The sequence below is a fragment of the Leopardus geoffroyi genome, chromosome A1 (genome assembly GCF_018350155.1).
Source record: "Leopardus geoffroyi isolate Oge1 chromosome A1, O.geoffroyi_Oge1_pat1.0, whole genome shotgun sequence".
NCBI classification, from domain to species: Eukaryota; Metazoa; Chordata; class Mammalia; order Carnivora; family Felidae; genus Leopardus; species Leopardus geoffroyi.
In genome coordinates this window covers 133,711,504-133,727,005 of record NC_059326.1, presented here as the reverse complement: position 1 = coordinate 133,727,005, position 15,502 = coordinate 133,711,504, and the positions used below count along the sequence as shown (strand labels likewise).

The following is a 15,502-nucleotide window of genomic DNA, read 5'->3' as shown; positions in this document are numbered from 1 at the left end:
TTTGCCAGATTGAGACGGCTGGGCCGTGGGGCAGACCACGCCCAGTTCAACTAAGAGCTGCCAGTCTACTCCCCTAAACAGCCTTCCAACTCTATGGGATGGCTGCAAGAGGCCACTTTGGTACAACAACCTTCGTGATGAGGGAGAGAGTATTATTCCCCCAGTGTACTGATGAGGAAAGACGAGCCTTTCCCTCAGCCTCCTAGCCAGTACACATCTGCCTGATCTCAAAGCCTGTGTGCACCCCCCCCCCCCAAGGAGGGTCACCTCAAGGCCATGCCTTCCCTGCCAATCTCGCGTCACACTCCCTCCATTCCGGTCTGGCGGACAACTTAACTGTGGGCAGTATGGAATGTTCATGTCTACATTCATGCTGCTTACAATGTCCTGTTCCTCCTTCAAGACCAGATGAAAATTCACGAGCTCTAGGCGGCCTTTTCTGATTGCCACTCACAGATTTCGATTCAAAATCAATACCGCACTAATACTGTTTACCACACAATTTATTATTGCCTTGGCTTTATTTATTTGCTAATTATATTACATTCCTGAAGGTAAGCAGCCAGTCCTGTGAGGTACATTCCTCCACACCTAACAGACTGCTGAGTGTATGGTACGCATTCCTAAGTACACACTTTTAACAATGCAGACAATCAGCTGGTGTAAAATAACCCTTTATTTTACAAAATAAGAAAAAAACTCTGGTTGAATAATAATTAAATAACAACCATGATAACAGTAATCATAACTTCAAGGTGTGGGAATAACTTTTCATCCATGATCTCATTTACTCCTCAAAACAATCTGAGAAGACGGGTATTATTTTGTTCCTCAATTTTCAGAGGAGGAAACTGAGGCTTTCTTTCGATGGGTGGTCCAAAGACACAGCTGGTAAGTTTCACATATGGACTCCTGCCCATTTTAAGTGTCACCAACGTTAATTTGTAGATGGCTGATGTGAAAACAAACAGAAACTATAAACTGCCTCGAAAATTTCTGATGGAAATCTACCACCTCTAAAAGCCTTTGTAAAAAAAGTTTACACAATACAACACTTCATGCGACTAAAATACTCCCACAATCATGACACCAACGGGTCTCTCCAACCCTTTCCTCGTCTTCCAACCTCCTTAAACTACGGTAACAAGTACTACATCCTCCAAAAAAGAAATTACTCTTTAACACTTGAAATCCCTGGGACTAGGAACGTGTATTCATTACCATCCAGCAACTCCATACATAATAAGGCTCAAAATGTAGATGTTTTAATACCAAATCCCTTAGTGTTCAACAATCAACCTTTTTTTTTTTTTTTTTTTTTTTTTTTTTTTTGCTATTACAGACAGAAACACAATGCCCTGATTTCAAATTGCCATTATTCCACATCATCTATGCAACTGTGAACTCTGCTCACCATAGCTTCTTGCCTCTTCTGGTTTCTAAGGTCTCCAAGACATTTACTCTTCAGACAGGTAAAAAAGTGAAACAAGGATCAATCTTAAAATGTTTATGGTCATGAGAAAAGAAGACCATCTGCTCTGAGATAGCTCTGGGCTGATTTTCCCAGCAGGGGAGCCCAGGTTTTATAAACCTTATTCTCATTAAAAAAAGGTAGAGAAATTGCTGAGAATTAGTATAAAGTATTTTCAGGCCCGACAGCAGACTAAAACAATATATTTTAGAATTATATGTGGGTTTTTGGTAGTTGGATGATCTGTGCATTCAGGGTAAGTTTGGTTTGTTTTTTAAAAGAGGACAGAATAAGGGGCGCCTGGGTGGCTCAGTTGGTTGAGCGTCCAACTTCAGCTCAGGTCACCATCTCGCGGTCTGTGAATTTGAGCCCCGCGTCCGGCTCTGTGCTGACAGCTCAGAGCCTAGAGCCTGCTTTGGATTCTGTGTCTCCCTCTCTCTGTACCTCTCCCCCGCTCATGCTCTGTCTCTCTCTCTCTGTCAAAAATAAATAAACATTAAAAAATAAAAAATAAAATAAAAGAGGACAGAATGCTCCAATACCTTCTGGTTTTGAAATTAATTAGATGCTATGCCTACCACTATTTACTCTCACATGCTCTAATTTTAAGTACGATCTTTATGAACCTATTTATTCTGGATCAGCAAAGCCACCAACAGAAAATGACAGCTCATTGAGAATAACTCTTCATCATCCTTTTGTGCTGAAATGCCAGAGGATTTGAAAAGTAATCCTCTGTTTTCTCCTGTGTTCTTTCCTCGTGGACCTCCCGTCTCCCCAGATCATGTCCCTGATGCTCCCATATCAAATTGATTTTTATTTAACAGAGGCCTTTACCAGCTCCACAAATAACTGCACTGTGGTCTTTGAACTATTATTCCTAGTGCTCGTTTTGCTTCATTCTTTGTTCATTTACTGTGTTAGAGCATTCATACTGTGGGATAGACAGGTGAGCATATTCTCAAAGTGAAAGACATTTTAGAAATTCCCAGAGGACAAGCTTAGCCAATCAGAGGTACATTACTTACCTTTGATTTCTTCCTACCCCTTTACTCTTATTCAAATAAAACAGATTTAAAAGCTTGTTTTCCTATACTTAAAGCACAAAAGCCTTTCTAAGACTGAGAGAAAAAAAAAAAATCCAGACTGAAAAAAAAAAAAAAAAAGCCAATTCCTTGAGCAGACAATGAGCCCCTTATGTCTGGTCCATATTTTCCCCATAGCTTTAACATAATTCTGTTCTAAAAATTAACTTCCACTGAAGACACTGATAGGAGACTCCTAATAATAATGCTTTGCAAGTAATGAGGAATGATGTCATTGGTAGATAGATGGGCTTTAGGACTGAGAAATGCCATTCAAAAATCTCAGACTAAATGGTGAAGTGACTAGTTATAAATAGCCTTGAGGGAAAAGAAAAATAATTGCTTGGCTTGATGAAGAGAACATTTCATATACTCTCATTTAACAGATGAGAAATCTAGAGCAATGGGGGCTCAGTGTTAAATGGCTACCCCAAAAGCTGGTTTATGGCAAGTCCCAATGCATAGCCCAGGCTAGTATATTCTTCCACCACCTAACTCTGCTGTAGGGAAACTGAACATTTCTACCTGATCACACTTCCTTCAAGATTACACAACACCGACTCCCAACAAAATCAGTGCCCTCAAGAGATCTGGCAGCTGGTTTACCATAAATTGTTTCTGACCCCCAGAAGGTGGGCACCTGTAATTTGCAAGAGCTCTTTACTACAGCTCAGGTTACTGAATTGAAAATGATACAGTGCAGATTCTAAAGCAATGTGCTTATAATGAAAGGTCACCGGCTACACAGATGCACATTTCCATTTGCTATTTATTGTCCAAGTAACATATCCACACAGCTAACAGTGGTTTCCCCCATCACTTCCTATGTAAATATTTTTAGGCTCTTCTCAAATTTCTAGTACTGCGGCATTTGGGGGAGAAAAGGACTCGACCCTTAAACTTTATTTGGCAACATGGCTGAACCTATTCACATAGCACATTAAGGCACCAGGTAACTTATTTACAGTAGTCTGATGACTTCCTCTTAAAGTCTATCTAGAAAAAGAAGCCATGACTCTTGCTCAAAACAAAACAACAAAAAGAGTCTCGCCGCCATTAAAAGAAAATCAGGTAACCTGTAGTGTAATAGGGAATACACTGCATGGTGAGGCACAGTATTTCTAAAAATGCCAAGGAAGAATGAAAGGAATACGAGAAGAAACAAAGAGGAGGAACAAAAGCACATGCTGAGTGGAGTCCTTAGAACACCATTGACCAAGGGGACCTACTGGGTATAACATGATGCGTTAGTACCTCAATAGCTAAAACTCTTAGGTGCGGTCCAAGAAAGACCTCGTATATTCTGACCTGTGCTCTACTTCAGCAAAATTCACTTCTGACATGATGAAACCATCCAACTTACTCAAAGCTGGCTTATTTCTTCCCCTCACACACCAAGAGAACTTCCGTGACTTAATCACAAGCGTTATGAACCAAAGCAAATCATCTGAAGGAGCTTGGGGAGGGGACGCCCTAGGCATTTAACAAATGTAACAAAGGGCTATGACATCTGGAGTCCACTTCCAAATATTTCAGCATAAGCAATGTAATTTTATGCATTGGTTAGATTTATCCCCTAAACCACTGTCAGTGGCCCTGATCACAATTTACTACCCCAGAGTGGTCAACTAGTGTTACATCAGAGGTATCCACATTTCAGTCAACACTAGAGGTTTTGCCAATTGGCATCACGAAATGGGTTTTCATTGCTGAAGTCAAAATCAGTGGCTTCCGGATTGGCATAATGGGTGTAATAAACAGGCTCTCATTGTTGAAACTAGTGGTATTTAAGGTAAGGAGGCAAAATCAATTTAGAGATATTCTTTATTCTGGCAAGAACAGGGCTTAAGAACCTAGGGAAGCCTTGGGGCACCTGAGTGGCTCAGTTAAGCATCTGACTCGTGATTTCAGCTCAAGTCATACTCTCACAGTTTGCGAGTTCAAGTCCCGTGTCAGGCTCCACGCTGACAGCGCAGAGCCTGCTTGGGATTCTCTCTCTCTCTCTCTCTCTCTCTCTCTCTGTCTCTCTCTATTTCTATCCGCCCTTCCCTGTGTGCTCGCTGTCTCTCAAAAATAAGTAAACTTTAGGGGCACCTGGGTGGCTCAGTCGGTTAAGCATCCGACTTTGGCTCAGGTCATGATCTCACGGTCCATGGGTTCGAGCCCCGCGTCGGGCTCTGTGCTGACAGCTCAGAGCCTGGAGCCTGCTTCAGATTCTGTGTCTCCCTCTCTCTCTGACTCTCCCCCGTTCATTGCTCTGTCTCTCTCTGTCTCAAAAATAAATAAAACATTTTTTAAAAAATTTAAAAAAAATAAGTAAACTTAAAAAAAAAAAAAAAAGAATCTAGGGAAGTCTGGAACTTCTACTCTCAGGACTGGTACCTGAGGACCAAAGGCTCAATGGCCTTATATCCAGCAGCTGGGTCAAGGGACCCTGTTGTTAGATGCCCATTACAAAGGCAAGAGAATCCTGCCTCTGTAAAGTTGTTAGGTCACTGACCTTGAGTGGAATTTGCTGAAAAGATCTGGCTGGAGGCCAGAGAGCAGGGATTTCACCAGGACAGGACAGGTTCACAGGACAGGCTACAGGAATGCTTTGTGCCCGTTTGCTGGTACATGTTTGCTTACTGAAAGTCTGTGTGCAGGAGGCACACTCGAGGTGTGTGGGATCAGTAAGCTTTACCCAAAACCTCAGCCACTCTTCTGTGGCTCCTGCTATTTATTAAAGGGAACCTAAGACTGGAGCATGACCAAACTGTCATAAGAGTATTCTCAACAAATATATAACACAGAAATGTAACCCTGGAGCCCACCCTCACCAAGTCTCAATACCTTAGGAGTTGTACACGTCTGCTGTTGAACACAGCCATTTTTATGAATTAATAATATCTAAACTGAGGGGCACCTGGCTGACTCAGTCAGTTAAGCGTCCCACTTCGGCTCAGGTCATAATCTCGCAGTTCGTGAGTTTGAGCCTCGCCTTGGGCTCTGTGTTGACAGCTCAGAGCCTGGAGCCTGCTTCAGATTCTGTGTCTCCCACTCTCTGTCCCTCCCCTGCTTGTGCCCTCTCTCTCTCTCTCTCTCTCTCTCAAAAATAAACAAACATTAAAAAATTATTTTAAAAAATATCTAAATTCATAATTAAATACATTATAGTGAAAACAAAGGTAATAGATATTTAAAACTGATTCACTTTTGGGGCACCTGGGTGACTTAGTTATGCGTCCGACTTCAGCTCAGGTCATGATCTTGCAGTTAGTGAGTTCAAGTCCCTGCCTTGGGCTCTTTGCTGACAGCTCAGAGCCTGGAGCCTGCTTCAGATTCTGTGTCTCCCTCTCTCTCTGCCGCCCCCCCCCCCCCCCCGCCGCCACCCTCCGCTCGTGCAGTGTCTCTCTCTCAAAAGTAAACATATATTAAAAAAATGTTTTTTTAAAAACCTGATTCACTGCCTAATTATTTTGTTATATTTTACTAGGGCTTATGTCAATTTCATCTCTATGGTAGAAAAACTATGTGCATATGCTCTACCAGGCATCTCTTTCCACCTCTGAGGTCAGTTTTGTCACAGCAGTACTTGAAATTGGCTGTGGTAGGAGTATCGACAGAAACCAGCAAATGCTATGTATCAGGGTTTTGTTTGTTTTCAGGGCTGGTTGTTAAAACCAGAACTCTGCTGGTACGGATGGTCTTGAATTCATAGCGCAGACTTTGCTTCCTCTAAGAGCTTCAAATACACCAGCATATGTAAAACCCCACAGCCTCATTTTGCACAGAGGAACCACACCACCATGCACACCCGCCGCCTGGGACAACGGGACACACTCACTTTTGAAGCAGCTGGGTCCACTAGTCTCTGCCGATGTCGGGCGGAGTTGAAATGGCTCTTCGGAGGCTGCCCTTCCTGACAGTGAATGGAAGATGGGGCATGAACAAGAGATGGGAAGGGGAGAAGGTGGGGTGTGGGATGATGGCAAATGGTCAGAAAAGGGAGAGGGACAGCGTTTAACGGCACTGTACTTGTTTCTTTTAGCTGATATCCAATAGCAACAACACCACGTTTTCCCCCAAGGAAGCATCTACCATGTTCAAGTCCTTTTGTTAAAATGAGCCCTATATATATATACACATGTGAGTAATAAAGTTATCAACACAGCCCAGTATCCAGGCATTTCCCACCAAATCTTCATTTTTTTCCCTTATCTGCTACTGTCTCTAATTATATTCCAAGGATACCAAGGAAAACTGGAATGTGATTTCCCTGAGCACGAAGTCAATCTTCCTGGAATAACAAAAGGCATTCAAGGGGCATTCTTGCCACCCCTTTGGGTATCACCAAAATGACACAGGAATCACAGTCTTCTTCAAAACCATGAAGAATCTGCGGCCTGTCTGCATCATCCTGGCAGAATGCCTGGCGTCTGACAGTCACCAAAATCTCTGTCCCTGAGTGCAATTAAATCTTATTGGCTCCAGTCAAGATTGAGCATTAAGCTAATAATGTAATCTATATAGAAGGGTGGTCTTTCCTTAGTCCAGTCCTATTAATGCCCCTGTATATATACAGGACACATGGATCTCACAGGAAGACTTAATACTTCCCCCTTGCTTATTCTATGCCAAACACATTTACCAAAAAAAAAAAAAAAAATTAGAATCGGGGTCCACATAAACTGTATAGAGGTTCACATCTCCATTCTTTCAGGAATTTAAGCAGCAAACACGATCCACTGTGAGCATCAACTGAAGTGATGATGAGATCAAAGCAACAGAGAGAGAAGGTCTCAAAGACTCCCTGGGCTTAAAGCCCCGGTTCCAACTGAGGGACTAGGAAGGGAGCAAAACGCCCCTCATATGAATGTTAGCATTGTCTCCGACCTATTGACAGATCCCAGTAGAAGACCTACTTAGGCGAGAAGGCAGTATCTATATTACAATACTTATGAATTCTTTTTCTTCTAGGAGTAACAGCTCAATTACTTTTAACATATGGATCAATCATAGCCACTTGAAATGCCAACAATCACTATTTCCAGTGTCCAAAGTAGAATGCTTACCTTTCAGAAAGGAAATGTCATTAAGTAGCACACTGCAAGTCAGGATTGTGGTTTTCCTAGTCACTGCCCTGCCAACATGCATTCTTTCCCTACCCTGTTCTCAAGGAGTCCAAGGAAATAGTTTTGAATCTCAGCTGACCTAGAAAATATACCGAAGGTTTAACAACAAAAATGATGCTCATTAATCCACTGAACATTTGGCAAAACAAAAACAAACGAACAAACAAAACCCGAATATGATTTCCCACCATAAGGAATCAACGGTTTCACAGGGGAGATAGTTTTAGGTTTTTTAAATCACGTGATTATTTAGTTGGGTTTGAAAACTCTCCTTTAAATTTAATGGTTTATCAGAAAGTGGTGTAATGGTTTTTCTCCCTAAAAGAAGTCATTAGATAAAAATAAATAAATATCCTCATTAATATATCTGGAGATCTATGTGCCCTTATTAACCTCCCTAAGAAACGATGACAACTGATTTAAGAGTTCCAATGCACAGTGCCAGGCTTCCACTCATCAGGAAAAAAATTAATCTTGGCGTTAAATATACAATTACAGTCAATGTGCAAATTAACTAAATCCTAGGCCTGTGGTTTATTGCTCTTCTCTTGACTGCAAGGTGAAAATGTTATTTTTTTTTAATTAGCTAATTGCACCATGAACTCAGCAGGGGGCAGATGTTGATATTAAAACTAGAATCTGAATCTTAAACTCCCTCCCCTGTGGAAAGGTTTAAAGAGAGTAACCACATCCCTCGGGGGGGGGGGGGGGGGGGGGGGGAAGGGGAGGGTGTAGGTGGGTTTTCGAAACCTGGTTTCCATTTTATCTCATTTATCATCAAGTGCGATGAATCTGTGACAACAGTCTGCTTGCAGTGAACAAATATGTGTATGAAATAATCAATACATTTATACAGATTCTAGTAATACATCTTAATAGAAACCAAAGAACAGCCTGGAGGATTGATGTCATTTTAATGAATCGCATACGGAGTGAAAATAAAGGAAATGTGCACAGCTCGCACCAAGTTTTTCTCCATGTGACTCCTATCTTAAACTAATCTTAATTTGCAATAGAAGAGTCACATTGTATTCTATCACGGGGCGAGGGTGGGGGGGAAGGTAGTGGCGGTCAGTTACTCAAATATTCTGCAATTAGTTTGATGATACTGAGGCCTTGTGGAAAGATGTGCATTGCCATGTCTTGGATAAAACCTTTTGAGAAGAATGTAATTCATTAGAAGCTAGACGTGCCTGCTTCTTCACTTTATGGAGACCTTAATTTAAAAGCTTGTTCTTTCCCATTTTCCAGTCTTGTTACAGGCCAGATTCCCTGACACATCCAGGGGAAATACAAACAACACATCTTTGAGTACAGGCAGTTATATAAAGTCAATTATGAAATATTTGACATTTTTAAAAAAGTAAACAGGGCTCTTATTAACAGTAATACAGGAAACCAACATCCTATATATATATACATATATATATATATATATATATATATATGTATATATATAAAAATTCTAAGTATAGTTTTCCATGTTCAAGGAAAACAGTGAATTCTATCATTCAGGCCAACATTAAAGACAAAATTTGTGACTTTTCTTTTCCCAAACTTTGAGTCCCAACAAGTCATTTTTCCTCCTAAATGACGGCCTTCAGACTCTGGTATCTGTCATTCCAGACTGAGACATCAGTCTCCGGGTAGCATTTACCTCCTGGCTAATTCCATCAACATCAGCAAAATAACAGATTGGACCTGGGTGGCCCACGGGGCTCTCCACCGAGCAGCTTAATTTACATATGTAAATAGGGGTTCTTTCCTGCAAGGGAAGGGGGCGGGAGAAGGAGGGGTAGAAACCTCACCATCAGTTTTGTGGAAACATTATACTGCTTAGGTCAACTTAACCAAAATCCTTTTGCTGTGATAACCACCACTAATAAAAGTAGCAGCCCACGGTTATGTAAATAAACTATTAAAAAATGACAAAGGAAGTGTTGACATGTGCATAATCTGGAAACTTAATGAGACACATTTCATCTCCATGCTAAATGCTTTCATCAAGGCTTCTCCTGTTAAGTAAGTCATTTTAGAAGTTATAAACATCCCTTAACACTGCAGATCATACTTTTTAAAAGAAATTATTGTTCCCTGAACATTACAGATCTGATGGCATAGTACTTTAGCCTAATTTGCATCACACACACTTACAAGAATGCTCTGTGGAAAACAATTTATCAGGCGTGAAATAATAGGTGTCCAGTGAATTTAGTAGCTGACATCAGATGACTAAAATCACTAGTTCTTTAAGCCAGGTATAAGATCCTGTATCTCAAAATTAGAGCCACAAGAAAAACTTTAAACCAAGTATATCTGTAATTTTGGCATTAGCCCCATTATTGTAAAAACAAGAATGTACCATGGGACATTTCTAGACTAGATATTTTAATATAAGAAAACAAACACAATAGACATAATTGTGTGAAGGGCTCCCAGACGACTTCTTAGAAGTCCGTCCAAAACAATTTTCATTGTGGAAAGAATCACGTGCATGTTCAGCTAATAAACTTTTTCACTGAACTCGGACACATCCTTTTGTCTGTGATGAATAGATTTCACTCCCATCTGAAGCGCTCACTAAACAGTCCACCAAAATACAGTGAAGTTACAGCCAACAGGTGCTGGTGAAGGAGCCCCTGCATGTCTACAAAGTAATCCAGCCCATGCAAAGTCAAGAAACTCCCCAAGAACAAATGGAGTGAAAGAATTCACAAGCTCAGGACATTTAATGATTATATGCATATCAAAATAAGGATCAAAAACCCAAATGAACATGTAATGCAAGAAATGTACCATTTGGAAGCGGAAACACATTTTCGATTATGACGTGGTAGGATTCTGAAACATATAGAACTAATCCCACTATAATTTATGAAAACCTCCATAATTAATTGCCTTGTGAAGATGGGGAGTAATCTTGTCAAGAGCAGGTGAGCCAAAATGGGGTAAAGGAAGGGATACTACCACCTGTGAAAGCAAACCCTCACACAGGGGCTTTCTGACTTTTGCCACTGCGATGCTCAGTGAGAAATACATTTCATGTCACGCAACAGTCCATGACAATACTGCCAGCAAGGCACTCTATTTTCTCATCTAGTGTAGTTTCTTTTTAAACAAAGGCGGGTCCCTAGCTACCAAATCAGATGGATTTGACGTACGGTTCAAAACGACACCAAGGACTTGGTACTTAGATGGCGATGAGATGGGAATCTTTAGACCCTAGCACTTTAGGTTGTGTCCCAAACTCCAATCATTCACTTAGTAATTTTTCCCATGCGCGATGTCTATTACATCTACTGTGCATGCTACTCTTTTAATTACTTTGAAAGATGGCTCCATTAAAAAAAAAATGAAATATTTCCATTTTTGACAATGGTCTAAGTCATACTATCTTGAAATTTTGGCTTTATACCGCTAGTTACTTTTTTTCTTAAGAATTTCTTTTCAGGGGCGCCTGGGTGGCGCAGTCGGTTGAGCGTCCGACTTCAGCCAGGTCACGATCTCGCGGTCCGTGAGTTCGAGCCCCGCGTCGGCTCTGGGCTGAAGGCTCAGAGCCTGGAGCCTGTTTCCGATTCTGTGTCTCCCTCTCTCTCTGCCCCTCCCCCGTTCATGCTCTGTCTCTCTCTGTCCCAAAAAAATAAATAAATAAACGTTAAAAAAAAAAATTATAAAAAAAAAAAAAAAAAAAAAAAAAGAATTTCTTTTCAGAGGTGCCTGGGTGGCTCAGTCAGTTGAATGTTCGACTTCAGCTCAGGTCATGATCTAACAGCTCGTGAGTTCGAGTCCCGCGTCGGGCTTTGACCTGACAGCTAGGAGCCTGGAGCCTGCTTTGGATTCTGTGTCTCTCTGTCTCTCTGCCCCTCCCCATCTCTGAAAAAAAAAAGTGTTCTTCAACGTTCAACGTTTAATCATTTTTGAGAGAGTGAGACAGAGTGCAAGGTGGGGAGGGGCAGAGAGAGACGGAGACACAGAATCCAAAGCAGGCTCCAGGCTCCAAGCTGTCAGCACAGAGTCTGACACGGGGCTCAAACTTGTGAATAGTGAGATCATGACCTGAGCCAAAGTAGGATGCTTGAGTGACTCAGCCACCCAGCTGCCCCATCATTTTTTCTAATGTATATTAAGATAAATATATTAAATACAACATAAAAATATCTGCGTACTGACAGCAGTCATCTGTGTGCCACCAGGGGTGTCCACAAAACCTGTGGTGGCAGTGAGCAGCCTAGGTACTGCTGTGATGGTTATTTGGAGGCAGAGTGGGTGGTGACCCTAAACTGGTGTTTATGGCTCTGCCTTAACATCTCCCCATGAACCCCAACTGCTACTCTGAGACAACAAGCAGGGATTGCACACTTGATGAGTCCATGACCAATTCTTGACCTCTGTCCCCGCAATCTGTCCTCCTCAGTGCACCTCATCTGCAGCCTTCCTCACCTCCAACATTCGCCCAACTGCTCTAACCAACAACCTCGGGTCAACCTTACTGCCTCATTCTTAATCTCAGATCTCCTGGGCCAGAGACCAACCCCCCCCACCCCCCCCCCCCTCCGCCGCAACTCACCCATATTTAATCTGTCAGCAAATCCTATCCGTTTTAACTGCATAATACATTTCAAACTCAACCTTTCTTACTTTTACCATTATCTACCTCATCCAAGCCACTTATCTGTATTGTTGGCGAGGGCTGCCACAGGAAAATACCATACACTGGGTAGCTTAACCAACACTTTCTCATAGTTCTGGAGGCCAGAAGTCTAAGATCAAGAGGTCAATCAGGGTGTTTCCTTCTGAGTGCTGTGAGGGAAGGATCTGTCCCAGCCTCTCTGGCCTCTAGATGGCCCTCCTCTCCCTGTGTCTTTTAACACTATCTTTTCTTCAGACAGGTCTGCCTCTGTCTCCAAGTTTCCCCTTATTATAAGGACACCAGTTACACTGGATTAGGGACCACCCTAACATCTTCCATTTAATTTGAATACCTCTGTAAAGACCTTATCTCCAAATAATATCACATTCTGAAATACACGGTTAGGACTTCAACCTATTTGGGGGCAGACACAATTCAATGCATACCACCATCTGAGTCATCCAGACTCCAGCAATATCTCACATTCCTTCTGCTACTTTTGCTGTCTCTAGAAGTCTACTCTCCCAGAGGGAGACAAAACCACCCTGTAAAACATACGCAATATTCCCTTCCTCCAAACTCTCCAGTATATTTCCCTTCTACTCAACCAAGTCCTTCCAGGGCCTCCAAAGCCCTGGCGAGCCCAGTGCTAGGACTTGTTTGGATCCTATGCTCCCCAACCTACTGCATCTCTCACTCCACTCTGTCACACTAGTCTCTGTGCTGTTTCTAGAGCTCTTCAAGCAGATTCTCAATGGAGGTTCCCTGTGATTCTTCACTAAAAAACATTCCTAGGAGTATGTGTGCAAAGCATGCCCATTCACTGCATTCAGGAAAGCTCACAGTCCCCTCCCCTAAGACAGCCCCCTATCAACACTCCCTTTCTCCTTCTCCTCCTTTACTTCCTAACAATCACTACGCTGTGACATTATGTTGTACATGTATGTGCTCATCTTTTATTTCCTATAAGCTCCACAAGGCCAGGAGTTTGGACTCATGTATTCTCTGCCTGGCACTGGGTGGAGGCTAGATAAATAATTATTGTACCAATAAATGAAGCACATTTACACACATGATGCACAAGTATACCCGCTGGTTCATACCCAATGTTTCAGCCAGGCTTCCTGCAGCAAACGGAATGCAGAACTCAGACTGGGTGGTGTGAAGAAAAAACTTACAGTGGAATTACTTACAAATAAGTAAAAGCAGTAGCGCTGCTTCATCACCGCTGGGCCAGAACAGGCAAAGGAACAGAGCTGCTTCTAGAATGTGTAAGACAGAGCTGGGTATAGAGGGTCACTGACAAGTGCCCTTACTTTTCAGAAGAGCGTTCAGCCAGCCTGGGCTAATGCCACGGGAAGGGAGCCAGAGAATGACTTCTATCATATTCTTCAGTCTCCCTCCTTGCTTCCAAGTTCCTGTTCATTGGGCCTACCCCAACCTGACGCCAATGGGCATGGAGCCCTGTGATGCAAGTCTGCAGAGGAGATGGGTAGAGGGAGATGAGAAGAAAGGAAGAAGGTGGGAAAATGGAGAGGGAGAGAGCGATGGTGGGAGGGAGAAGAGAGAGGAGGTAAAAAGAAGAGAAGTGGGTGGAGAGAAAGGCAGAGTGGGGACAAAGAAGGTGGGGGAGGGAGATGATGGAGGAAGGGGGAGAGGTACAAACTGATTTGGGGGTCAAAGAGAAGCTATAATCGAAAGTTAGCACCAGCGAGCACAGGGACTGCTTCGCTTCTCTCTTCTCCGCCCAGTCCAGTCTCTTCAACAGCATGTGTTGTTCCACCGTTAAAATCTCCCTAAGTAACATCCCAATGAAAGGTTGGTATCCAGAATATATAAAGAACTTCTGCAACTCAACACCCCCTCGTGCACTGCTGGTGGGAACACAAACCGGTGCAGCCACTGTGGACAACAGTATTGAGTTTCCTCAAAAAATTAAAAAGAGAATTACCATATGATCCAGTAATTTCACTATTGGGTAACTACCCAAAGAAAAACATTAACGTGAAAAGATATATGTACCCCTATGATTATGGCAACATTATCTACAATAGTGAGATTCTGGAAGCAGCCCAAGTGTCCAGTGATAGATGAATGGATAAAGATGTGGTATGTATTTATGTGTGTGTGTGTGTGTGTGTGTGTGTGTCTATACACACAATGGAACACACACAATGGAATATTACTCAGCCATAAAAAAGAATAAAATCTTGCCATTTACAACAAATGGATAGAACTAGAGAGCATAATGCTTAGAGAAATGTCACTCAGAGAAAGACAAATACCATATGATTTCATGCATAGGTGAGATTTAAAACACAAATCAAAAGAACAGAGAAAAAGGAGACAAACCAAAAAACAGACTCTTAACTATAAAGGACAAACTGATGGTTACCAGAGGGGACATGAGTAGGAGGGAGCGGGGGATGGGTGAAACAGGGAAAGGAGATCAACAAAGAGTACACTTATTCTGATGAGCAATAAGGAATGTATAGAACTGCTGAATCACTATACTGAACACCTAAACTAATGTAACACTCCATGTTAACTGTACTGGAGTTAAAAAAGAAAAAAGACTACGACCCATAAAAAATTGGCCATTACCGAACCGAATATGGTACATGCATTAGCACTGAAGCACTATGGGAATGCCCGGTTGTTTAAAGGGAATAGAGGCCAACTATTTGAGCTGAGAAGCCACGTGCTTCTTCTCTCTTCTGGCTCTTGCTTCCCAGAAATACTGAAGGGGTAAATTAGGTATTATCCGTAAAGCACCACGTTTCTAATGATGGGCACTGTGCTTTTGTCAAGGTTTTACATTAACGTGATTTTCTTAGGTCTGCAGTCTCTAGTCAAAAGAAAAATCCTGGGATTGGATTCCTAAGGAAGTTCAACATCATTTCCCAGCCCAAGTACACTTCAATTTGCCTTTTAAAGTTATTGAACATTAGGAAAGGACAAAAGTCAGTCTGTACTGAATCTAAGATGCTATGAAGAGGGAGCTTTGGCACTCTGAGGTCCAGTGGGAAATGCAGACCTGAGGGCCAGTCTCCTACAAGCACAGAAGTGGGCCCTTGGTCACTCAGCCCGGCTGGACCTCAGCATCCACACCTGTGACTAGGCAGGAGGTTTGAAATTCTGAGATCCTCTCAGAGTGTCAGCTCAATATTGTACAGATCAAAAATATACAGGCAACCTGTTT

The 15,502-nt window shown here is 42.2% G+C and overlaps 1 protein-coding gene across 12 annotated transcripts in view; it reads right to left on the bottom strand.

Moving 5' to 3' along the window:
* Positions 1-15,502, bottom strand: part of MAST4 (microtubule associated serine/threonine kinase family member 4) — a 568,735-nt gene that overhangs the window by 302,278 nt on the left and 250,955 nt on the right. For 6 of the 12 annotated variants that reach the window (XM_045494932.1, XM_045494941.1, XM_045494949.1 and 3 more), the window contains exon 4: positions 6,383-6,457. The exons of the other annotated variants lie outside the window; for them this stretch is intronic. In XM_045494932.1, coding sequence (XP_045350888.1) covers positions 6,383-6,457 — 75 coding nt within the window. The remainder of the gene's footprint in view (positions 1-6,382; positions 6,458-15,502) is intronic. 12 annotated transcript variants of the gene reach the window in all.